This window comes from Phyllostomus discolor, chromosome 1, assembly GCF_004126475.2.
Source record: "Phyllostomus discolor isolate MPI-MPIP mPhyDis1 chromosome 1, mPhyDis1.pri.v3, whole genome shotgun sequence".
In the NCBI taxonomy this organism is placed as follows: Eukaryota; Metazoa; Chordata; class Mammalia; order Chiroptera; family Phyllostomidae; genus Phyllostomus; species Phyllostomus discolor.
In genome coordinates, this window is record NC_040903.2 from 84,649,081 (window position 1) to 84,675,447 (window position 26,367).

Consider the following 26,367-nt stretch of genomic DNA (forward strand, 5'->3'; position numbering starts at 1 on the left):
AACACTTGCTTTGGTTTGTTTCTGGTATGCAAACATTTAGTCAAATATTGAGATGTACTTTCCTTGTGGAATGGAAAAAAGTGAACAAATGGGGATTTCTTTAGAATTGTCACTGGTCGCTTTTTCAAGGCCCCAATGCCCCTGTTTTTGTTTGGGACAGAAAGACAATTAATTGGGGGGAAGTATATAAAATAAATGAATTAGTTTTGTAAACTGTTTTATTCATGGTAAAGTCCTCTTTTTGCCCATTTTTGGCTTTTATGTCCCAGTTTGAGTTATTTCAACTCCAAGTTCTTTGAGGACATAAGATTGTGCGTTTTTCACTATAATTAGCCTAGCAACTGGCAAACACCTGACTTCAAATAGAATCTTCAAGATAATTGTTGAATGAATGAAATTTCAAACCCAATTCTTTACATTGTTGTTTCTCTTCAATCTTTCATCTCAGCCGTTTTTATTCACCTTTCTTCCACTCACCAAGCGAGAAAATCTGTGTGTATATTTTGTGGTGGGCCTTTTTGTGCACCCATCTAAGAGGTAGTTAAAGAAGAACAATGATGAAATGATGTATGCTGATTAATGTGCCTTCTGAATCATGTACATTTTTTATTTGGTTATTTAATTTTTAGGTGTCTAAGTTTCAGAATCATCTAATTTTAATCAACTATTGTAGAAGGATTGCATAATAAAATGCAACCGTTTAGTGTTTTCCTTCCCTTTCTCAGTTCTGATTTTCAGAAATAACCACTTTTAATCTTACCTAATTTTAGGTCTGTATATTGAATAATTATTTAAACAATAATTCTTTTTTAAATAGCCTTAATATAATTCACATCATCCACAAGCTCTCTTCCAATTTTTTGAGTAGTTATTAATTTTTAGTTTTCATATAGGTTAGTTTGTAATTCTAAATACATGTAAACTCAATTTTTTCACATCAATTTTCAAAAATATTTTGGCTCCTTATTTGGGTAAAATGAGGAAAGTAGTGACTCCACCTTTTTCTTGACCACTTTAGAAAACAAATCTATTCCCTTAGCTGGACCTTTCCTTATAGTTTCTCCAGCTTAATGATATTTATATTTCTTAACTACATGTTTTTGCTTTGTTTACATGCTATAAACTCTCATCACTTTAACAAAGGACTTTCTGATTTCTTTGCAGGAAGAGGTACATAAACTTTCTTCGTCAAGTCCTCCCATTTTGTGCTTTCTTCACTACATCTCCTTCGTTGTAAGAGAAGGCACCATTTCCTTTCTTTGCTAGAGGATTTCCCCTTGCATCCCAATCACTTTCTGTTTAATTTCAATAGATTGTTCTAGTGCTTTAGCACAGCTTCTACCCTGGGTTGTATTCGTTGAACTCTTGGGTAAATTGCAGTGTCTCCTAACTGAACATCTATTATTTCGTTTTCTCCTCCGTTTTGGTATAATTTATCCTAAAGAAACTTATTTATAAAAGATATGTGGATGGTAATTTTACTTGTTAATTTTTGCATAGCTGTAAATTATGTTGTTATTATGGTTGATAGTTTTGCTGGGTATAGACACTAAATCTTCCCTGATTTCACCATCTTCTAACTTTCATTGTTCCTTCTGAGAAGATGAGAATGCCAGTCTGATCTTAATTTCTTGCTGCCAGAACTATGTGTTTGCTCTCAGAAATCATTCAAGTTTTTAGTTATGCTTGATGCTTTGAAAATTTATCAAGTCTTGATGTGAGTTTAGTCTCCTTGAAATGAGCTCATTCAAAAGGGCTAGAATAAATGTCTCAATGTGAGTCTTCTTTCATTTTATCCTCCTTGAAATTAAGAGACTTTTAATTTGTAGGGATGTTTTCCTTCATCTGTGGGGAATTTTCACCTGTTCTGCTTTTTTATAATTTATTCTCCTCTATCTCTCTCTTTGAAACTCATTAAGGTGATTGTTGGCTTCATTCTCTGTGTGTATTGTCTTCTTATGTTTTTATCTATTTGCCTTTTTGCCTGATGTTCTAAGCAGTCATCTCAAATTTATTTTCCACCACTTCTATCTAATTTGGTCATCACATCAAGCACTCATTTTTAATTATTTCTTTCTCATATTCACTTAATAGTCTGTGTTTTATTTTTTCATTTTTCATTTGATTTAATATACATTAAAATGTACTGCTTTTAATTAACCAGTTTGATGCATTTGATACATATGAATATCCATATGACAAGCACCACCCCAATCAAAATGTAGAACACTTGCTCTACTTCAAAAAGTTCGTATGTTCCCCTGTCGATTTCCATCCTCCTGGCTCAAGGCATCGTGTTTTCATATATATCACTGCAGTTTAGAACTGAAGTCTGGAACTACGTTTAAGTGGAGCCATAGGATATGAACTCTTCTGTGTCTACTTCTTTTATTAATATAGTGATTTTGAGATACATCCACGTTTTGGCATGTTTGTTTCTTTTTTGTTGTTGAATAGAATTCCTTTGGATGAATAGGGCATGATTTGTTTACCCACTCGATTGTGTGACATGTGCATTTTTTCCATTTTGTGACTGTTAGGAGTAAAACCACAACGAACATTCTCATACAAGTATTTTTATGGGCAAAATTTTCATTTTTCTTCTTAGTAGGAGTAAGATTTCTGAGTCATAAACCTGGGTATTTTTAACTTTAGAAAGTTTTCCAAACAATTTTCCAAAGTTACTGTGTCATTTTACACTCTCACCAGCAGGAGTATATAAGCTCCAGTTCCATGTTTTCCTGGACAGTTGTATTTCCAGTCACTTAAAATTGAGCTCTCTGGAATGTGTGCAATGGTATGCTGTGGTTTTAATTTGCATTTTCCTGATGAATGCTGTTGAGAACGTTTTCCAGTGCTTATTGTCTATGTGTATGCTCTCCTTTGTGAAAGTATATGTTTCAGACTTTAACCTATTCTTATTGACTTGTTTTTAGTATTCAGTTGTATGCACCATTTATATATTTTTGATACAAGTTTATCATACATTTGAATATATTTGATAAAAATGTCATATATAATATTTTCCTTATATTTGGGTTTGATTCTCATTTTATCAAGAGTTCCTTTTGATGTGTAGATTTTTTTCATTTTGATGAAATCCATTTTATCAAGTTCATCTTTTATGATTAGTGCTTTTTTAACATGTCTAAAATTCTTTGCCTAACCTAAGGTTGCAAAGATATTTTGTTATGTTTTCTTGCAGAAGACTTATAGTTTTAACTTTTATATTTAGGTCTATAATCCATCTCAAATGTAGGAGTTGAGGTTGATTTTTTTCCATATATATATCTTGTTGTTCCAGCACTATTTCTTAAAAAGATTGTTCTTTCCATATTGAATGTTTGGCCTTTGTTAAACAGCAATTTGTTGTATTTAATTTTTTTCATTTTAAAACTTAAACATAATTTTTAAAAATGTATAAATATGTGGTATAGAGCTCACATACAGCTATAGATGGACATATATGATATAGAAACTGTGGAGCATAATAACAATATGAATGTTCACTAACCCATCAATTAAGAACTAGCTTATTACTCCAGAGTTTTGGAGCTTTTTATGGGTCCTTTCCTAGTCTCACTGCTGCTTTTTATGCAATGGTACCCCCATCTGCAAGTGTGTGTTTAACAATTCTTTTACTTTTTAAATATATTCTTACATTACAGGTAGATGTTCCTGAGTTACTTATTATATAGCTTTTCTTGTTTTGAATTTTACGATTATATTGCCATAAGTATTCATCTATGCCATTCAAAACTATTTCTACAGTTTGCCTATTTTTCCTCCTATATGCTTTTCCATCATATGAATGTACCACAATTTATTTAACCATTCTCCTATCTTTGGATATTTAAGTTGTTTCCACCTTGGGGATGGATAATAGAAACAATACTATCCCGATCTTTCTTGTACATATCCACTTGTGTATGTGTGTAGAAGTTTCTGGAGGAATGGAATAGGAAACTAGTGTCAAACTGTTATCTATAGTGATTGTACCAATTACATTCTGTTTCTTCCTATTCTCCTAATATTATGTATTTTCAGGTTTTTTTAATGGTTACTATCTGGTGGATATAAATGCTCATGTGGTTTTAGTGAGCATTCCTTAAATATTAGTGCTGTTATTTATCTTCTCATATATATTGGCAATTCCTTTTTACTTTTTTTGTGAAATGTGTTCTTTTATATCTCCTGTTTTATATAGTGGATATAATATCTTCACAAATCTTTCTAAATATATTAGAGTTGGTTTCGGATTTTTCTCATAAGTTATTTTGGTTGCCTTCAGGGAAGTTTTCTTTTCTTGGTTTATTTTATTCTCTGCCTCAACTATCTGATGATTCCTGGACAGCTCATTGTTTAACGGTTAAGGAAGGCCATCTAGGAGCTTTGCTCTTATGGACAGACTTGCTGACTAGCGTATTCTGTTTTAAGAAGGCTAAATAGACAGCCAAATCTTAACTGAGATCCTACAGATTCCAGAATTCAGAGGAGTTTGCTTTTGTCACCAAGACCCATAGCAACTGTGTATGGTGATTTTCACACAGCTATTTATTGTAATTTTCACATCACATTTGTTTAATTTCTTTAATGAAGAACTTTACTTTTGGCGGGGGGGAATAACTGCCTAGTTGGGGGACAGTGGCAGAATTAACTCTTCTATTCTTCAGCCGTTCAAATCATCTTTCTCATTTCAAACCCTCTTCTGACTGTTGTTCACCAATGTTTCTGCATTCTCTGAATCTGAAGCCTCTGACTCTCAAGAGGCTGGGCAAACTTCTTGCATATACTATAGGTTGTAGCTTTCATCTTTCTGTTTCTTGTGACAGGTCTCTCCCATATGCAAAATGCCTTACAGTGGTTTATTGAAATCTTTCATCAGTTCATAGCCCTTTTCTGTTCTCTTTCTTATTACGACTTTATACATTTTAAAACATTTTAATTCATTTGATGAAGTTTCTGGACAGACATGAAAAGTGGCCTATTATTTTAATTTAGAATTCTAGATTATGCCCTGGCTGGTTTAGCTCAGTGGATCGAGTGAGGGGTCCTCAAACCAAAGCATCGCTGGTTTGATTCCCAGTCAGGGCACATGCCTGGGTTGCAGGCCAGGTCCCCTTTCAGGGGTGTGCAAGAGGCAACCATACATTGATGTTTCTCTTCCTCTCTTTCTCTCTCCCTTACCCTCTCTCAATAAATAAATTAATTAATTTAAAAAGAGTTCTAGATTATTATTGTTAATGCTGAGAAGGGAAGATTGCAGGGCTTGGCCAATGGCCAGTGGAATGTCTTTTTAGTGATACACTTGGGGAAGAGAGGGTTTTTTTGTTCTGGACCTTTTTTATGGCGGTTGTCTTCATGTGAGTCAGACTGATTTTGGAGCAAGTTTCTTAATCTCCAGGCTGCTCTATCACACAACTCAGGGACACCATTTGCTTTGGAGTCCATGCTAATAGGATCCCCCCAGGATCTACACATGGGACATTTATCTCTAACTATGAGACAATAACACTTGTCAAGATTCTTGTGGTGATTAAAACAAATCATATGAAAAACACCTAGCCCAAAAATTTGACTAGTCATTTAAAGAACATTATAGTGCCTCTTTTATCTAGTTGAATTTTTACTACTATTAATAGAGTCCCTGGTTATTTAAAGTATCTGGTTGGAATCTCAGTTTCCTTGATTTCCCTCATTTAAAAAAGGAAAAGTTTTTCATAACCTGTGGTTGATTCAGGTGTTAGGTAAAGAGAAAAGCTTTATTGAAATGAATATGCAATAATGAACTTCCTCCAAACTCAAAACTGTCCAGCATCATTAAAGAGGAAATATCTTTTCTTTTATATGCCATTGACATTCTTTGATTTTGATTTAGAGCTGCAATATAAATTTAAGATTGGGTAGTTTTTTCCTTTTTGATATTATCTTAGAATTTTTAAACTTTATATATTTTGCTTTGAAGCATTCAAACTGGCATTTCTTTGTATATTGGTATAACCAAGTTATATACTGGCATTTCCTCTGAGTTATATATTTATTGCTAATTGTGTTTAAGGTGCAACAAACACTGGCTTAATGTATGGTTGATCTGCCAAAGAAATTTTGTCCTTTTTCAGATTATCTTAGAAGACCTGAGACTCCGAGATGTTTCCCTTGAAGGATGCCGAAATGGGTGCCTTTACTTTCTTCGCCTCTGCTCTACCACATGATGTTTGTGGAAGCAATGGGCTTCCTCTCACACCAAATTCCATCAAAATTTTAGGGCGCTTTCAAATCCTTAAGACCATTACCCATCCCAGACTGTGCCAGTATGTGGATATTTCTAGAGGAAAGCATGGTGAGTTGTTACTGTTTGCTCCGTTTTGTATTTTCTGCTCTTTTACCTTGGTTAGGTTGTAAATATTCAGTGAATATGTGAAGAAATCAGTATGTGTGTGCATGCATGCCCTCACCCTTCCACAACTCCAGGCAAAACTCCAGTCGTTTGAGTTTTTCTGACTACATTTGAATGATTTCTGTTTCTCAGATCTGAGAATAAGGATTTTTAATTTTCTCTTTCAAGGAAACCACCTATCCTTAAGCATATTTCTTCCTCTCTATAAGAAAGAAATGAACGTTATAATGCTAGAAACTTTAGAGTTGTCTATCAGACTGTATTTTATTATTGAAAGTATTAATTTTGACTAAGACTTTTCCAATGAAAAAAGAGTCACTAATTTTTTTTTTTGGAGCTGCAGTAGTCTTTTCATGTAGGATTCTATGTAGAGAATTGAAGTGGAAAAGTTCAACCCTGTTGGTTAAAAAAAATCAATGTTTTACCAAGAAGATGTTAACTGCCATTTTAGTAGTACACTCATAATCAGGTTCTTCTATGTGCCATATCTTAGTTCATTCAGACTACTGTAACAAAACACTATAAACTGAGTAGCTTATAAACAACAAACATCTATTTCTCACAGTTCTGGAGGCTGGGAAGTCTGAGATCAAGGCACCAGCAGATCCCATGTCTAATGAGGCCTACTTCCTCACTGAGAGCCATCGTCTCACTGTAACTTGACATGGTGGGAGGAGCAAAAATTCTCTCAGGTCTCTTTAATAAAAGCACTAATTCAATTCATAAAGGCTGTGCACTCACAACCTAACTACCTCCCATAGGCTCCATCCCCAGACACCATCTACTGGTGGCTTGGGTGGGGGACACAAATGTTCAGTCTATAGAACACCTAAAGACGCTTATAGTGGCAGTATTTTAATTATTTTAAAATTATTTTTGGAAGCTTAATTGCATGCTGAGGTGCCATTTTTAAAAATTATTTTAAATGCATCTCAATCAACTGTGTTTAATTTTTCTAACATAAAATAATTTGTGAAGTTAATCTTGTATACTTGCTGATATTGAACTCTTTTCCTATAAAATGGCATTTCAATATGTTTCAACCTAATATTAAAGGCAAACTACATTTTCTTTCTTGTTTTGCTGAAAATTAGGTTAAATGAGAGTTTCAAGTAGTCTGGGCTGTATCTTAAAAATATTTGTTCTGAAAGTTTTATAGACTTTGAGTAGAAAATGTTTTTTGTAATAAATATTATTAATGGCTATTATTTGTTGAATGCTTATTATGTATTAGTATTCTAAGTGCTTTACATTATTTTAATTTAATCCTCATAACATAACCATGATATAGTAACCATTATTATTCTCATTTTACAGATTAGAAAATTGAGGCATAGAACCATTAAATGACTAATTCAGGAACTTGGGCAAATTTGTTGTTTAAAAAAAGATAAAATTTTTGCTAAAGTTTTCATTTAGTACATGACTTTGATGACATTAACTAAATGTTTAAAAATGATAGAAATCATTTGGGGCTTTTTACATCATTGAAAATTGGTATTGTCAGTCCCTGAATGCCTCTAACCCATACAATTACAGATTCTAAAGAATTTTCAACTGTCAGGTTGGCCCAGTTTCAGAACCACTCTAGACAAAAGTTGGCAATATAGGGTATCCTCATTATCATCTGTTGCTGGTGACCATAATTAATCTTGCTTGCTATATTACATCCACAAATTTGAAGTGTGCCTGCCTTCACCTGTCTTCCCAAACTCTTGCCACTTTGCTCAGCTCTTAGGACTTCTTCATTTTAATCTCCTCAAGTGCCCTTTGTTTCCTTCCACTGTATCTGGAAGTTTGTTCAGATCTTCACTTCATATAATTGGGGTCTTACCTTCTGTCTAGTTTCTCTTAAGCTTCCTTTTCTTGGGTTAATTTGACTCAAGGGTTCTAGATATTTCTTGACCTCCTTCCTCTCCCTAAATGAGCTCCCATAAATACTGAACCAGGAAAAATCTTATGACATAATCCCCTCTAGGGAACACTTCTTTTTAGTTATCAGTGTCAGGTAGAAAGAGATTCCCTAGACAGTATTAGACTCTGTTAGTGTTGGAGCCAGGTCAGTAGTCTAGGTAGGCCCGTTAGGGTGTGTCTACCACATTGCTAGCTATTCTGCTTCCCCTGCTCTCTCTGCTGTTAGAACTCAGCAGCCCTCTCTTCTAGGGTAGCATAAGTCATAGGTATGTATAAAATTCATAGTTTAAGTTTCACTGAGTGGAATGAAAATATCAGTGATTGTCAAAGATCAGGGAATCTGATTATCTTGTTTATATTGGAAGTGCTCATTGTCTTGAAAAGTTGTGTGCCTAAGGAGTAAACAGCTGAATTAGGATATGTGTTTATGTAAGGGTCTGTTTGTTCTAAAGCATCCCAGTCATTTTAGGTGCATTTAATTTGAAAATTTGAAGTTTCTAGTCAAGAGTCTTCTCACCACATTTTTCAATGATGTAACAATACATGATTTGGGTTTAAATTGCACTCAGTTGTCTTCTCAAACAATTCTGATTTTGGTTTCTTTTCTCTGTTTATTCTTTTCTTGCTATGCAGATACCTTACATCTTGTCATTGTTATTCCCCCGCCTCCACCTTCCCCTTGGTGTTTGGAGTTACATGTGACACATGGTCTGTTTTAGTAACACTATGTTTTCACATGCTGGATTAGCTCAGAGATCAGCCTTTCACTGTTTTCTATAGACCGTTGAAAACTGATTCAAGGTGATGTTAGTTTCTTGCTAACTCAGTGGGATGAAGTATTTAATCTCAAGAATATGGACATTTTATTAGAATTTGAGATCTTAGTTTATAAAAGTAAAGTTGAGGAAAATAACTTTAGAATAAAAAAGGCAAATATAGCATGAAAATAAGTTTAAAAATTAATCTTTTTTTCTGTTGAGGTTGAAATCTCAGCTGTGTTTAGAAATGGAGTGAAGGTTGTAAGTTGTAATCCATCCATTTTATTTGGTATTCATTACCTAGACATTTTTCAGCCATTGCTAGTGAAATCAAGAGCAAAATTATTTTAACTAGTAGATTTGAAATTCAAGTAGAGAATAACAGAATTGTTAAGGACCTCTAAGATAATTTATTCTGTACCTCTAATTGGATATAATTTCAACCTAAGTGTCCTTATCAGTTCAGAGTTCCTTCAGAGAAACAGAACTAGTAGATATATGTATGAAGACATTGACTGCTATAAATTGGCTTATGTGATTCCAGAGGCTGGGTAGGCGAGTCTGAAATCCCTAGATGTGGCATCCAGAAGGCAGTGAACATTTGGGCAAGAGCTGAGCTGCAGTCCATGGGTGAACTCTTTTCTTCAGTGAAGCTTCTATTCTGCCATTAATGCCTTTGCAGGTGGTTGAGTCAGGATCACCCAGATTATCTTAGATACTCTTCCTTTGTTAAAGTAAACTTCTTATAGATTTTAATCACTTCTAAAATACCTCCACAGTAACACCTGAATTTGAATAACTGGAGACTATGGCTTAGCCATCTAGACTTATAAAACTGATCATCACAGTGACCTAGTAACAATACTGTTTCTCAAGTACAGAATATTTTGTCAGTTTTACTGTATAATTATTTATTTAAATATTATATTTAAAAGGTGATGAGCTAGCTTCAGTTTTTACTGTGAATAACAAAAGAATGATGCAGTGACTGTATTCTAGTAACCTTTCAAATTACCTTAGCATATTCACAAATTACCTGTCCTTTTGTTTAAAAAAATATTTAATCTGTTTTTAGTTCTGTCCTTATTCAATGCCTTTATTATCTTTCTTCTTAATATTGTACTCTTTTCAATTTCTTATCATTGATTTACAACATAAAATTCAGGCTATATGTACAATATAGTGATTCTTGGCATTCATCAGATATTTGTTAGAAGAAAGATTATTTTACAGTTCTTATATGTTCTACTCTTTAAAGTTCATCTTAGTGTCACATTTGTTTTTTATAAATAAAGCCACTACATTGCTGACTTATATTTGGCACATTATAATTCCTAAATAGTTTTGCCATATTTTATTCTGTAAAACTATATTGTTTTTATAACAAACAGAAGTTATTTTCAAACAGTGATCCAGAGTTTCAGAATGAAAAGTCTCTAATTTTTTTTTTTTAAATTGATTTGTATTGGAAACATTGTTTTGGTATACACTTCATTACCTCTGGGAGAAACTTTGATATTCTATGAAGCATCATGGCTCACTGCATAAAATAATGATTCAAAATTCCATAGGATCATAAAACTTTGGCATGCTCTGATTTATGATATTTTGAAGGAGTTTCCAGAAGAAGTCTGCCAAATTATAGGCTAATGCCAAACACTTTGGAAATCTCTCATAGTTATAAAGACTTATAAGTATAAACTTATTAATGGAGTATGTACATTTTAATAAATTCTAATATTTTATATTAAAGTCAGTGCTATCGAAGTATTATTATACCCAGTTTACAACATAAGCATATACCTTTTCTACACAGGATAGATTTCAGTTTAGATAATGGGACTCTTGCTCATCATGTGAGACTCTTACTCATTTCTAATGGCCATGTCATGCCTTTGCTCAAATTAAGTCATTTAACAAGGATTTTTATATTAAATGCTTATATTTTCAAGGTGCCATTCTAGACACTGGTGATGCATTTTGAACAAAACCAACATTGTTCCTAGAATCATCATCTAGTGGAGAACAAAGACATTTAATACAAATAAATACAGATCTTTTGAGTTGAAACAGTGCTATAAAAGAAAATGCGCTGTAGAGTAGATTACCTTATAGGAGGAGCAAATTGATTTGGGGGGATCAGAAAAGTGTTCCTTTAGGAAGTCACGTTTAACTGGGGAATGAATAATAATAATAGCTAACACTTAGATTGTGATTGCTATGTGCCAGGCACTAATGTAGGATCTTATTATAAATTAACTCATTTTAACCTCAGAATAACTCTGAGGTTGGAGCTATTGGTTTCTTCATTTACAGAGGAGGAAACTGCAGCATACAGAGGTTAGCAAACTTCCCCAAGGTCTCAAAGCTAATGAGTATTAAAACTAAGACTTGCACCCAGACAGAATAGCCTGTGCTTTTAACCAGTATGTTTCATGTTAGGTGTTAACTGGGAGAAGGGAATGGGGAAGATCGTTTTCAGCAGTGGGAATCCATGCGCTGGTTCCCATACCTTAAGGCAGGAAGCAGGGGAAGAAGGCCAGTGTGCATGGAAGTTGGTGAGCAATGGATAAAATAACAAAAATAAAGTGAGAGAGGAAGTTACATAATCAAATTTATTATTCTATCACTTGGACTTTAATATTAAAATATTAGAAGGGAATAAGGATTAATGGGAGAAAATCAGTTAAGAAACTGCTGTAGTAACTTAATAAGAGATGATGCTGGCTTGGATCCAGATTGTGGTAGGTAGAGCAAACTGCACAGATGTGGAAACAGTTGGGGAATAGAAATACCAGAACATTTTGTTTGGGTTTGAGAACAGGAGATTTCTTCTACATTTCTAGCTGGAGCAGCTGCCAGAATTGTGGTACCGTTTACTAAAATAGTACTACAGGGAACCAGCTTAGCTTAGAGAGCAAACTATACATTGATTTGGGGTTCTGGAGAGTTTGAGGTATTTTTATATTAAAGTGCGGAATTGTGTATACAAGTCTAGAGTTCAAAAGAGAGAGTTCTGGGTTTGAGATAAAATTTGAGAGTTTTGTCAGCCTTCGTAATAAATGAGGAGAAAACACAATGTGAAGAACCAGAATCTAAGATGGGGGACCTAGAAACATTTCAACTTGGGTAGAAGAGATGCCAGTGTACAGAGTAGACTCTGGAGAGAGAGCCAGATAGCTGGACTGAAAATGTACAAAATATGGTTGGATGGAAAGCAAAAGATTGCAGCTTCCCATTTTGGTTTTCTGAAGCATTGTTTTCTTTTTCCTTTTAGAGCTTCATAGCTGCACTAAATTGCTTGGAGTTCAACTTTCCATGCTCTTTCTCTTTTTTTATTGAATCAAAGAATTAGACCTTATTTCATGATTTTCTTTCCTATTCTTTTTTTCCTCATTTATTTCTTTCAAATTTAATTCTTTTTAAGTTCCTGTTTAGATCACTTGGAGTCTTTCTTCTGAACATGATAGCTTTTATTTAGATCATTTTTAATTTTAGTGTTTCAGATCATTCTGTATAATGTCACCACTCTGACAGCTTCAGGTTCCAAAATGTGACCCATACAACATCCCGTCTGCACACCTCACACGACTGCCTGCATGTATACCATTGTCCTCCATCTCTCCTCCTCCGTGTAAGACCATACCTTGAACTAGTCATTATTGAGTTATCCCTTTTACTGGAGCTCTCACCTTGAAATTCTCCTTTCCTATCTTGTGCTATCTCATTTGTCTTCCTTTGCTACTCTTTATTCACCACACCTCTATGCAATTTTCACTATTCCCAATCTCATTGCACCTTCACTTCTTTATCTTGTCTGCTATCTGTATTTTGCATTAACCTGCTTTCTTATCTAACCTAGAACCTACTTTGCATGGATATTCACAGTAACCCAGTTTCTTTTAAACCCTTGATCTCTTCTAAAATAACCTTACAAATCCCCAACCAGTTGGAAACCCAGTTGCACTTTTCTCTTCTCCTCTTACATATTTGATATTATGTCAGACAATGTGTTAGTCACTAGGGTTATTAGTGAAGGAAAACAATATGCACCAATAGCAATGCTCAGAACTGTGCTATTCCTAGTTCTGTTGGAAAATAAAAATTATATAATATTGATTGTGCCCACCAACATTTTTATTATTACTTAGCCTTAGAAGGCCCCATGATGTTACAAACAATCCCCAGTCAATTTTCTATTCTTTCTCCATAGTCATAATTCAGAACTTTCTATTTTTCTTGAGTTTCTGAACTCACTTTCACAGATCTTGTGTTGGACCCAGGCTGTGGAGTTATAATCTGTCTGTGGCTCCCAATTTTCCCTTTCCTTCAAAATTTCTTTATATCTTCAAACAAGCTTTTCCTTTTCTTAGCCTGTGTCAGAAGAAAGATCACCCTTTTCCAAAGGTGAGCCTTTCTACTTATTTTCCTGATGGGAGAAACTCTAGAGAAAAACATGAGATGAAAAGAAATTGTTATTTAATGTCTTATTTTATTGAACATTTATTATACATTTCTCTATATTTGGTAATTCTGTAGTTAATACAGAGTTTGAAAGTCTCTTTTACAATAGCATTTGTACTATATGTGTATATCTTTAGTAGGGTATATTATTTTGTTATTAAAGCATTGTATTAATGAAATATAACATGGATTGTTTTGTTTTATTCAGAGAGACTGGTGGTGGTGGCTGAACACTGTGAACGGAGTCTAGAAGACTTACTCCGGGAAAGGAAACCTGTGAGGTACTGTATAATATCAGGACATTTAAATGAAACACAGAAGTTGGCAAATAAAAAGATATTTTACCTAGAAAATACAGAGTTTTAGTTTCTTGTGTTACTTGTTTAATGATAAAATCCAGGTACAGTCTTTCATTTTGGGTAACTTAATTTACAGACCTCATAGAAATTTATTGTTGACATTATCCAATGCTTGACTTTCATGAGGTAGACATTCTCTAGAGTACTTGACAAAGAAATTCCTATGGAGTATACATGTGACAATTTGAAATATTTTCATTACTAAGCAGTTCTGTAGCTGAGATTAAGAGATTAGATAAGGTTTTCAGGAACATCTATAAAGGACACATGGACAAAACTAAATGGGTAGTATTGAGAGTGGGAGGTGGGGATGGCTGGGGGAGATGGGAGAAATGGAAACAACTATACTTGAACAACAATAAAAAATAATAATAAGAGGCCAAAAAAAATAAAAAAGACTAACAACAACAACAAAAAAATAAGTCTACTTCTGTAAATTATGTAGTTGAGATTTTATCAGTTTATTACTTTGATTTTTAAAATGAAATGAATAGTTTGTGAATTAGTAACAAAATTGTAAGCATTTATATTTTTATCCAATTATTGTGACTCTTATAAAGATAGATGAAGATCATATATTGTTTAAAAAAACATACAATGTGAATCAGAGAAAGGAATTTGTTCAAGATTCTTTTATAATTATATTACATACATCTTAGTAATAAACATATTATATAAATTTAAAAATATCTTTAACAATAACAAAGTTTTTAAAATAAAAAATAAGTACCCTAAGCTTACTTAGTAAATATGTTTTTATATTTATAATTTTTGCATGTCCCATATCTTAGATTTTATTTTTTAAGAACATAATATTCTTTGCTCACCAGTTTAAATTTACACTTTATAAGTCACTGATGCTGTGAAAACTGTTTGACATTAAAATTGAGTATTAATTGTAGCTACATCTTTATGGAAAAAAACACTTTAAATTCAGTCTGGGTTATATTCGAATAAAGATTTATAAATCAGTATATATGATGAAGAAGCCTCCAACTACCTAGGCAGCTTTGGACAATTCTCTTCATTATTTTTCTCCTGTAGAACAAGGAGTTTTACTTGATATAGGGATCATTCTAAAGGAAATTATTCTCAACTTTATATTTTACTTAATATACATTATATTTGATAATATAATATTGACCAAATACCTTTACAAGTATTGTTTTACAAGTTATGTTTTCATTCACTGAGTGGTAGGTTTTCTGAGTTACAGTGCTATAACTTAAAAGGCTAAATTGTTATAGAAACATCTATTTTATGATCTGGCGACCCTAATCTGCATTAGAGGACCTGCTCAAATTTTGTGCTCTAGGTATCTCATTTGCCTCACTCGTGTCCCTGCCATGCCATGGTATTTAACCAAGAGAGAGGAAAAATACATGCCCACCAAAATATTTGCGGAAGAATAGTCCCAGAAGCATTATTCATAGTAGCCCCAAACTGGAAGGAACTGAAATGTCCATCAGTGGGAGAAAGAGTAAAGAAATCAGGGTATGCACACCACCAATACTGATACATGAAACATGATGAGCCTTACAACTACTATGCTGAGCAAAGGAACCAGACACAAGAGATTATTTTCTTCTATTTATGTGACATTATAGAAAGATTAAAACTCATTCAAGGTGGTGGGTATAAAATAATGCTTGACTCTGGCTGTGGGAAGGGGTAATAGAAGAATTGATTCAAAATAATGTTGAGGGACCCATATGTGGTAATGGAAATTTTTTACTTTCTGATCATGGCATTATATGGTACATGTCCTTTCAAACTTGTCAAACTCACTGAAATTTTCACTTAAGGTATGTGCTTTTCACCTATGTAAATTATACTTTCTTTTTTTAAAAAAAAAAAGCTGGTTGAATTATTTTTTGACTTGAGCTATGAATCCTTCATAAGACAACAATATCATGTTATTAATGAAGATGCTTGATCCCATGGCATACTTCTTTATATTTCTTTGTTTAGGAGAAATAGTTATTGCTCCTAACAAATTACCACAACACTTAGTGGTTTACAACAACAATAAACATTTATCATTTCATATAATTTCTCTGGGTCAGGAATTCAGAAATGGCTTAACAGAGTTATTCTAGCTTAGGACTTCATGAAGCTGCAGTCAGTGTACCAGCTGGAACTGCAACCATCAAAGCTTGACTGGAGCAGATAATCTGTTTCTTTTTAAAAAATATATTTCATTGCCCTGGCTGGCGTAGCTCAGTGGATTGAGCGCGGGCTGGGAGCCAAAGTGTCACAGGTTCAATTCCCAGTCAGGGCACATGCCTGGGTTGCAGGCCATAACCCCCAGCAACCGCACATTGATGTCTCTCTCTCTCTCCCCCTCCCTTCCCTCTCTAAAAATAAATAAATAAATAGTCTTTTAAAAAATATATATATTTTATTGATTGTGCTTTTACAGTTGTCCCATTTCCCCCCTTTTTCCCTCCCCTCCACCCTGCACACCCCTTCCCACCTGTGTTCCTCGCCTTTAGTTCATGTCCATGGGTCATATATGTAAGTTCTTTGGCTTCTACTTTTCCTATACTATTCTTAACCTCCCCCTGTCTATTTTCTGCCTACCATCTATGCTATTTATTCTCTGTACCTTTTCCCCCTCTTCCCCTACCACTCCCCTACTGATAACCCTCCATGTGATCTCCATTTCTGTGATTCTGTTCCTGTTCTAGTTGTTTGCTTAGTTTGTCTTTGTTTTGTTTTAGGTTTGGTTGTTAATAGCTGTGAGTTTGTTGTCATTTTACTGTTCATATTTTTAATCTTCTTTTTCTTAGATAAGTTCCTTTAACATTTCATATAATAAGGACTGGGTAATGATGAACTCCCTTTAACTTGACCTAATCTGGAAAACACTTTATCTGCCCTTCTATTATAAATGATAGCTTTTCTGGATAGAGTAATCTTGGATGTAGGTCCTTGCTTTTAATGACTTGGAATACTTCTTTCCAGCCCCTTCTTGCCTGCAAGGTTTTTTGGGGTTTTTTGTTTTTTTTTTTTTGAGAAGTCAGCTGATAGTCTAATGGGAAGTCCTTTGTAGGCAACTGTCTCCTTTCCTCTTGCTGCTTTTAAGATTCTTTCCTTATCTTTACTCTTGACTAATGTAATTATGATGTGCCTTGGTGTGTTCCTCCTTGGGATGGTCTGTTTCTAACATAGCTCACTCATTGGGTGCCAGTCGCTGACAGGAGACTTTAGTTCCTCCCTGACTTCATGTAGTTTTCAAAGTCTCTTGGCTAGCCTCATAGCAAGGTAGGTAAGAAATACTTTCTTAAAATTATTCTACATTCACTTAGGGTATTTGGGGCAGAAGAAAGGAAGTAGTTTAGTTTATGAAGAGAGAGAGGGTGGAGCATTAAGGGAATATCCAGAAGTACTAGAGGTGAAATAGGGTCTTCACAAACAAAGCTATGCTCCTGTCCAAATTGTTCTATATTGGAATGGTTGTTACCCATTGTCTTGCTTTCTCATCCACTCTAAAGGAATCTGTAAGCCACAACTAGAGTAGTTTTCTGGTCATCAGGATGGTAAACTGTAGAATGGATAGATTTTCCTTCTGATTTCCACATTTTCTTCCCTGTGCATATATGTTCTTCCTTTATTTACTAAAGAACTGACACAGAAAAGAGAAGTTGGTTACTCAGAAGACAAATTCCCATATTCATCATTTTACCTCCACTCTATCATTTTATTTTGTATTTTTACTTTCAATTGTACTATATGAAGATAGTCGACATTGCTTTGCCAATAAGAGTAAATCCATTTGTTTGTGAAATGTTTTATTTTCCTGTGCTCATCATCCTTCATCCTTGTTTTAGAGATGATAAATCTCTTAGCAGTGAACACCAATAGTTCCAATAATATAAAAGTATAAAGAAGCAACCTGTCTTCAGTGTTTGTATATGTCCTCATGAGGATAAAATGTTACAGGTAGAAACATACTCTTTGAGCAAGTAGATTCACATGAACAGGATTATATGCAAATTTCATATAGTCTTTTATGCCATTTATATTTTCCAATAGTTTTTAAAAAATAGAACATACAACAACTTTTATGAGTGTTTTTGCCATATATATACATATATGTAATATGTTCAAGTAATATATATATAAATTGTAAATAAAGTCCTGTTTTTTCATCATTCTGGTCATAGACTAAAATTCAATATTTTTCTCGTCCAATTTGGAATGCAACATTCAGCACTTAGTGTCTTTGAGTAGTAATGTATCTGTCGAGGTCAGTTCCAAGTTGTTACCTAATCCATCCATCTAAATTAGCTTTGTGGAAAACTGTTTGACTTCTTACATGTTTGGATTACATTAGTCTCCAATGAGAGAGTAGGTTTCATGTGCAGAGTTGATATGCTGCAGTTTTAATTCTATAACGTGTTTTTAGAAAGTGAAAAGATGTTCTTATGGCTTATAAGTCAGTTCTTTCCCCTATCGCTAAAAGTAAGCACCCTGAACCTATTAAACAACAACAACAACAACAAAAACCCTGATGTAAAGTAAACAGGAAATACATTTAGATGGGCTTGCTGTTTGAGACCCCTGATTATTACTAGTCCATCTGTCTCTAACTTTTACAAAACCGTAAGCTGCTAGTTGTCTGGTAGTTATTTACAATTGTTTGTCTAAACTTAAACATCATTCAAGATACATACCTTACTGGACTTATATTTTGAAGAAGATTTTAAATCTTTTGTAAAATTGGTTGGGTGGGGAGAAGAGAAACCAAACCTAGAAACTTAGAGAAAAGGCTGTGTCAGTTTACTCACTTTTTTCATAATGAATTTAATATCACTGAACTGAGCAATAATGTACTAAAACATTATAGTAGTAATTTGTATTACAAATATATTATGACTTAAGGCTATTTTGAGGTTTCATATCCTACCAGAAAATTAAGCATTCTGCTGTTTTATAATTTTAATGGCTGTAAAACCCTTTGGAGAATTCACATTATCCAAACAAAATAAATTTTTTGTAAAACCCTTTCAAGAATTCATGTTATCCAAACAAAATAATTGTTTTGTATGATCTGGAGGTATTATTGAGTCAGTCGTTTATAAAGCCAATGTTATTTGTGTAGATAGTTTGATAACCTGGTGTGAAAGAGAAAACTCCTCACCATTTTTTAAAAAAACAGTTTATTCAAGCTCAAATATGAAGAATTAATTTTGAGAGACTGTTCTCCTTTTAATGTTTTCTTTTTAATGTTGCTTGTGCCAGAGTTCAATTTTGCCAATATTTTTCTCCAGTTTTAGTTAAATGATTAAAATTATTTGTTGGAAACATAAAAGCCTGGAGTTAAATTAAACTCCTATAACCAGAAGGTTTCAAGAAAGAAAGTAAAGTGTTTAGATTTGTTTGAAGTCATCCCATATTCGATGTTTGTGAATCTGTTTAACTGCCAGATTTAAGATACTGAAAAGTGGAGAAATTAAATCTTAGCTCCTTTCCAAAAGATTTTCCAGAGAATGTTAAAAAAAGAGATAATATCTTTATCACTTCTATTAAAGCAAGCATGAGGAAATGGTTTGCCTTTTAAGTCTAGATGCTATTTGGAAAGTATTGCCTTTTGTGTTAGTGTTATTCAGAGCATGTACTTTTGCTTAATCGATAAAAGTGCCAGGAAGTGTAATTCACAGAGAGATATTCAGCAGATTTTGGCACATACAGGAAAGTCTCTGCATTGTCCTTAAATTTGAGAGCGAGGACGGGGTGAGTAGTGAAGGTATATTTCTTTAATAAAATGTAGTTTGTCATATGTTTTTAGGGTTATGGTTTTGAAAATTGACCAGAGAAAGCTCAGCATTGTGGGGATCATGTATGGAGACTTCGACGGGAAGCAGACTATGTCTGCAGCTGTTCACTGGGGTGATGAAAAACATGATCTGACTTAACTCAGATGAGTAAGTTGTAAATGCCCCTATTAAAAGATTGCCTACTCACTGAATTAGATATTCCAAGGCATTTTGGACTCATTGTGCGATGCAGCCCAGAGTTGGATAAGCCACATGTCATAGTCATCATAAATATTTAGATAGTAATATTCTTACTTTAGGATATAACCTGATGGTAGAAGTTAAGATGCTTATTAATTTTCTCCCTTTAAGGGCCCTAGTTTCAAAGTGCTTTTGAAATTATTGCATTGTGGTCAAGTAACTTAGCAATTTATATAACTGATATATTTTTTTCTTCCTATTTTACTTGTTTTGTTTAAAGACAGAAAATAATACAAAAAGGTGCTCTTTACCCAAGCATGGAACTTTGCAGTTATCTTTCTTTTTTTTAATTTATTTAAATTGTTGTTGCAGTACAATTTTCTATCTTTTACTCCCATCCCAACCCACCCACTCAGCCCTCCCCTCCTCCCTCCCATTTCCACCTGCCCCTAGTTTTTATCCATGTATCCTTTATACTTGTTCCTGTAAACCCTTCCCCTTTTCCCCTGAAATTCCCTCTCCTCCCCCCTCTGAACTCTGTCAGTCTGTTCTTTATTTCAGTGTCTTTGGTTATATTTTGCTTGTTTCTTTGTTTTGTTGTTTAGGTTCCTGTTAAAGGTGATATCATATGGTATTTGTCTTTCACTGCCTGGCTTGTTTCGCTTAGCATAATGCTTTCCAGCTCCATCCATGCTGTTGCAAAGGGTAGGAGCTCCTTCTTTCTTTCTGCTACATAGAATTCCATTGTGTAAATGTACCATAGTTTTTTGATCCATTCATTTACTGATGAGCATCTAGGTTGCTTCCAACACTTGGCTATTGTAAATTGTGCTGCTATGAATATTGGGGTGTATAGGTTCTTTTGGATTGGTGTTTTGGGATTCTTAGGATATAATCCTAGTAGTGGAATTGCTGGTCAAAAGGCAGATCTGTTTTTACTTTTCTGAGAAAATTCCATACTGTTTTCCATAGTGGTTGTACCAGTCTGCAATCCCACCAACAGTGTACTAGGGTCCCCTTTCTCCACAACCTCTCCAACACTTGTTTGTTGCTTTGTTTATGATGGCATTCTGACTAGTGTAAAGTATAAAGAAAACTACACAACACTGAAGAAAGAACTTAAGGAAGACACAAACAAATGGAAACATATACCATGTTCATGGATTGGAAGAATTAACATCATCAAAATGTCCATACTACCCAAAGCAATTTACAGATTCATTGCAATACCTATTAAAGTACCAATGGCATATTTCACAGACATAGAACAAACATTTCAAAAATTTATATGGAACCATAAATGACCCCAAATAGCTACTGCAATTTTGAGAAAGAAGAGCAAAGTAGGAGGGATCACAATACCTGATATCAAACTGTATTACAAGGTCACTGTAATCAGAAGAGCCTGGTACTGGCATAAAAACAGGCACATGGACCAATGGAACAGAACAGAGAGCCCAGAAATAAACCCAAGTCTCTGCGGTCATTTAATATTTGACAAAGAAGGCAGCAACATAAAATGGAGTAAAGTCTCTTCAACAAATGGTGTTGGGAAAACTAGACAGCTACATGCAAAAAAATGAAACTCGAGCATCAACTTACACCATACACAAGAATAAATTCAAGGTGGATAAAAGACTTAAACATAAGCCATGTCACCATTAAAGTCCTAGAGGAAAACATAGGCAGGAAAATCTCAGATATTTCATGCAGCAACGTTTTTACTGATACGTCCCCCAGAGCAAGGGACATAAAGTAAAGAATAAAAAAATGGGATTTTCATCAAAATAAAAAGCTTCTGCACAACTAAAGAAAACAGTATGAAAATAAAAAGAGAACCAACTGTATGGGAAAACATATTTGCCAATGATACCTCAGACAAGGGTTTAGTCTCCAAAATACATAAAGAACTTACACGACTTCACTCTAAGAAGGCAAGCAACCCAATTAAAAAAATGGGCAAAGGACTTGAACAGACACTTCTCCAAGGAGGACATACGAGGATACAGAAACACATGAAAAGATGCTCAATATCACTAGCTATCAGAGAGATGCAAATTAAAACCACAATGAGATACCACTTTACACCATCTTTTTTATTTTTTTAAGATTTTTTTTTTTTTTTGCCTTTGGAAGGAGGGAATGGGAGGGAGAAAGAGAGGATGAGAAACATCAATGTGAGAGAGACACTTATCAGTTGTCTCCCATATGCACCTGGACCAGGGACCAAACCAGGCACATGCCCTGACTGGGAATTGAAATGGCAGCCTTTCTCTTTGCCCAACCAACTGAGCCACACTGGACTAGTGTGGCTTGCAGTTATCTTGTTTTCTCCTTCTCCCATATTCTATATCCCACTTAAGTGGATATAGAATATATATATCCTTCTCCCATCACCAAGTATCTTTAATTCAGCCCTGGTGATATTTCTTGCATCTCTGCTGTCCTCTACAATCTTCAGTTCAGGCCTTCATTAATAAACAGCCTGATTATTACATGGCAACTTTGTCCTAACTGGTCTTCCTGCCTTAATCTTCCTGTATTCCAGTCACTCCTACTTTCTGCTAGTATATTAATATTTTCAAAATCAGTCCATTCCCTGCTTAAAAGCAGTTGGTTGCTTTTATTGTGTGAGTGTGTGCATGAGTGAAGAAAAGTCATTATAGTCATATGACTTCAATCTATTTCCAAATAGTGTCTAAATTGTAGAAGTAGTTTTATTGTTACCAATATACAGTTGAGAAGACTGAGTGCTAGAGAATTGAAGTACACCACAAAGACTGCACTTTTTTCCCAACAGTGTATTTTCATTCCTTCACACAGTGTGTAGCCTTTCTTCAAGCAATTGACTTAGCTCTCTCTGTATCCCCCTATTGTATCATACCACTGAACCAAAGCAAAAATTGTATGTTCCTTCTCCAAATTCCCTTATGACATTGTATCTCTTTAGTTGTAATGTAACTTTCCCCTTCTAGCCTATAATTGTTTGCCTGCAATTTTAGAATTAAGGGAGAATTTCAGGGAATTTACCTTCCCTAATTAACTGTACTTTTTTAACATATATACTACAGTTTTTTATTGTTCTTTATACTGAAGAAGTTCATGTAAGAGTTTGTGAGTATAGTTAATGTGTTATAAATTAACTATTGACTGAACTAAATATGTTTTTAGCTTAGTCATGCAGTTTGAATTGTTTCCTTGTTATCTTCCTTTTAAATCATGTGCCATAATTTTATTTCCCAGACAAATGAATTTTCCTGAAAATATAATGCAAATGTCATTTTGTTAATTTGTTAGTTTGTTTTCTTGGAATTTTTTAAATAGCATGATTAGAGGAAACAAATTGTTGATTTCCATTCTCATGGCTCTGAATGCACTTCTAAGCTTGTTCAGGTTATTGGCAGAATTCAGCTCCTTGCAGTTGTACCACAGAGGTCCCTATTGCCTTGATTACTGTCAAGCAGGAGCTGCTCTCAGCTACTAGAGGCCATCTGCATTCTCTTATCTCCTCTGCCTCTAACCTCGAGATCTAGATTTCAAGGACTCAGGTGATAAGTTCAGGCTTACCTGGACAAACCCCCTTTCATCTTCTTTTTCTTTTTATTTATGTACTTATCTTTAGGGGAAGAAAGGGAGAAAGAGAGGGAGAGAAACATCAATGTGTGGTTGCCTCTTGCACACCTCCAACCTGGGACCTGGCCCACAACCCAGGCATGTGCCCTGACCTGGGATTGAATCGGAGACATTATGGTTTGCGGGATGTCAGCCAACCCACTGAGCCACACCAGTCAGGGCAGCCCTCCTTTCCTAAAGTCAACTGTGTCATATAATATAATGTGATCATGGGAATAAAATTCATCATGTTTATAATTTGGGGGATTATAAAGTGCACATTAGGGAGCAAACATCTCCCTAGCAAGCAAACATCTTGGGAGCCATCTAAGAATTCTGCCTACTACAGTTTGGTTAGTAAAAATTTGGCAACACTTTGAATTTTATTCTGTGGTGCTGTTTATACTTATAAAGACAAAAGAGGGATGAAATTGTAATAAAATTAAGCAGTACAATTTCCTGTCAAGAAATGTTTGAAAAGCAGAAACTACTAAGTTGATAAATCATAGTGTCAACATGTAAAAGAACTACAATTAAGGAAGCACTTGGAATCAGGCAAGAGACTCTGTGGGTTGTTTTTTATTTTGTATTTGTCTTCATTTTTTTGTTCTGTATATTTTTTGTTCTTTTTTTTTAGTAATTGTAGTAGGAATTACAATATAGATCTTTGATTTACGACAGTATTTTATGAAGTGATATTATGCCAATTAACATGTAATATAGAAATCTTATAACAATATAGTTCTATTTTTCCTTTCACATCTTTTGAGTATTGTTCATACATTTTAAAATTTGTATTTACTAAAAAAATAAACTTTTACATATATTATAAAACTGATCATACATTGTTACTGTTTTTGCTTTAACCAATTTCTTTTTTTTTTTTTAAAGATTTTATTTATTTTTAGAGAGGGAAGGGGGAGAGAGAGAGAGAGAAACATCAATGTGTGGTTGCTGGGGGTCATGGCCTGCAACCAAGGCATGTACCCTGGCTGGGAATCAAACCTGGGACACTTTGGTTCCCAGCCGGCGCTCCATCCACTGAGCTACGCCAGCCAGGGCTTAACCAATTTCTTCAACTATCTTGAGAAATGAGGAAAAAAATTTTTAGGTTTAACCATGTATTTACTGTTTCCTGAATTCTTTATTACTTTGTTTTGATCCAGGCTTCCATCTGGTATCATTTTCCTTCAGCCTGAAAAACTTCCTTTAAAATTTATTTTAGTTCAGATCCGATGCTGACAAATTCTCACAGATTTTGGCCATCTGAAAATTTCTTTACGTCATCTTAATTTTTTTTCTTGGTTAGCATTTTATTATAAAAATTTGTCAAACAAAGTTGAAACAATTGTACAATATACCAATATTCTACAATTAACATTTCGCCAACTTTAGCTTTATCACATAATCTATTCATCTTACTATTTGGTCATTAACTCATGCTATTAGTTTGATGCATTTCAAATTAAGTTGCAGATATATCATCCCTAAATCTTCTAATCTACATATCATTAACTAGAATTAGCATATGTTTACGTATTCTTTTTAGGTAAAATTTACATTCAGTGAAGTACAACAGTTTATCAATTGATGAATTTTGACGCATACACCCATATAACTCAAATACAAATCAAAATGAGATCACTGTCATCGTCCTAGAAATTTCCCTCATGTCCCTTCTCAGTAAATCTTTGCCCTTCATTCTATTTCTGTCTCCCAGAAGTAACCATTTTTCTTAGTTTTTCACTTTAGGTGTGTTTGTTTATTCTAGTAATATATAGAATTAGGATGGTATTATATGGTATATATTCTTTTGTGGAGAGTTTCTTTCACTCACCCTAATATTTCTAGATGTCATTTTTTATTGCTGAAGTGTACTCCATTTTATGAATGTGCCAGCTCATTTAGCAATTTTCTGTTTATGAACTCCTGGGATATTTCCAGGTTTTGGCTGCTAAAGTTTTGGGGAATGTTTTTGTTAAGTCCTTTTTGTGAACAAACATTTTCATATTCCTGGGTAAATATGTAGCAGTTGAATTGATAACTTTTAGGGTATGTATATAATTAATATTAGAAACTACCAGACTTTTTCCCAAAGTATTGTACCTTTCACATTACTATTAACAGTGTGTGAGGGTTCTGGTTCCTACGTATTCTCTCCAGCAGTTGGTTTTTTCATCCTTTTCCTTTTAGCCACTGTACAGTGATATCTCATTATAGATTTTAGTTTCATTTCCATGATGGCTAAAGATGTTAAGTTCTTTTCACGTAGCTATTGGGCATTCCATCATGACATACATATCTGTTTGATCTTTGTTCCTATTTTTAAGTGGGTTATTGTCTTTTTATTACTGATTTATAGGCATTCTTTTTATATTTTCTATAGTCTCCATACATATATTTTGCTAGATATATTTTGTGAATATTTTCTGCCAGTCTGACTTGTGTATTCATTTTTCATGTTTATCTTCATGAGAAAAAATCATTTATGATGAATTTTAATGTATCAATATTTTTCTTCTATGATTATTGCTTTTTGTATCTTTTCTGAGAAACCTTTGCCTCCTCCCAAGTCATGAAGATATTCTCATGTTTTCTTCTAGAAGCATGATAGTGTTATATTTAATATTGGTTCTTTGTTCTTCCTCAATTTAATATTTGTATATTGCCCTCATGTTTAATTTTTGTCATATGTATATGCAGTTATTCTAGCTTTATTTGTTTGAAGGACTTTCCTTTTCCCATTCAATTGCTTTGGTGCTTCAGTGAAAATCAATGACCATTTATATAGTCTGTTTCTGGCCCTCTATCTTGTTTTATTTATCTATTTTCCTATCCTTATGCCAGCGTCATACTGTCCTAATTACTCTAGCTTTATAGTAAATCTTGAAGTCAGGAAA

The 26,367-nt window shown here is 34.0% G+C and overlaps 1 protein-coding gene across 2 annotated transcripts in view; it reads left to right on the forward strand.

Annotated features, from left to right (window-relative positions):
* TBCK (TBC1 domain containing kinase) overlaps positions 1-26,367 on the forward strand; it is a 186,422-nt gene that overhangs the window by 732 nt on the left and 159,323 nt on the right. For both annotated transcript variants that reach the window (XM_036025646.1, XM_028507475.2), the window contains exons 2-3: positions 6,120-6,340; positions 13,742-13,814. In XM_036025646.1, coding sequence (XP_035881539.1) covers positions 6,148-6,340; positions 13,742-13,814 — 266 coding nt within the window. In that variant the 5' untranslated portion in view covers positions 6,120-6,147. The remainder of the gene's footprint in view (positions 1-6,119; positions 6,341-13,741; positions 13,815-26,367) is intronic.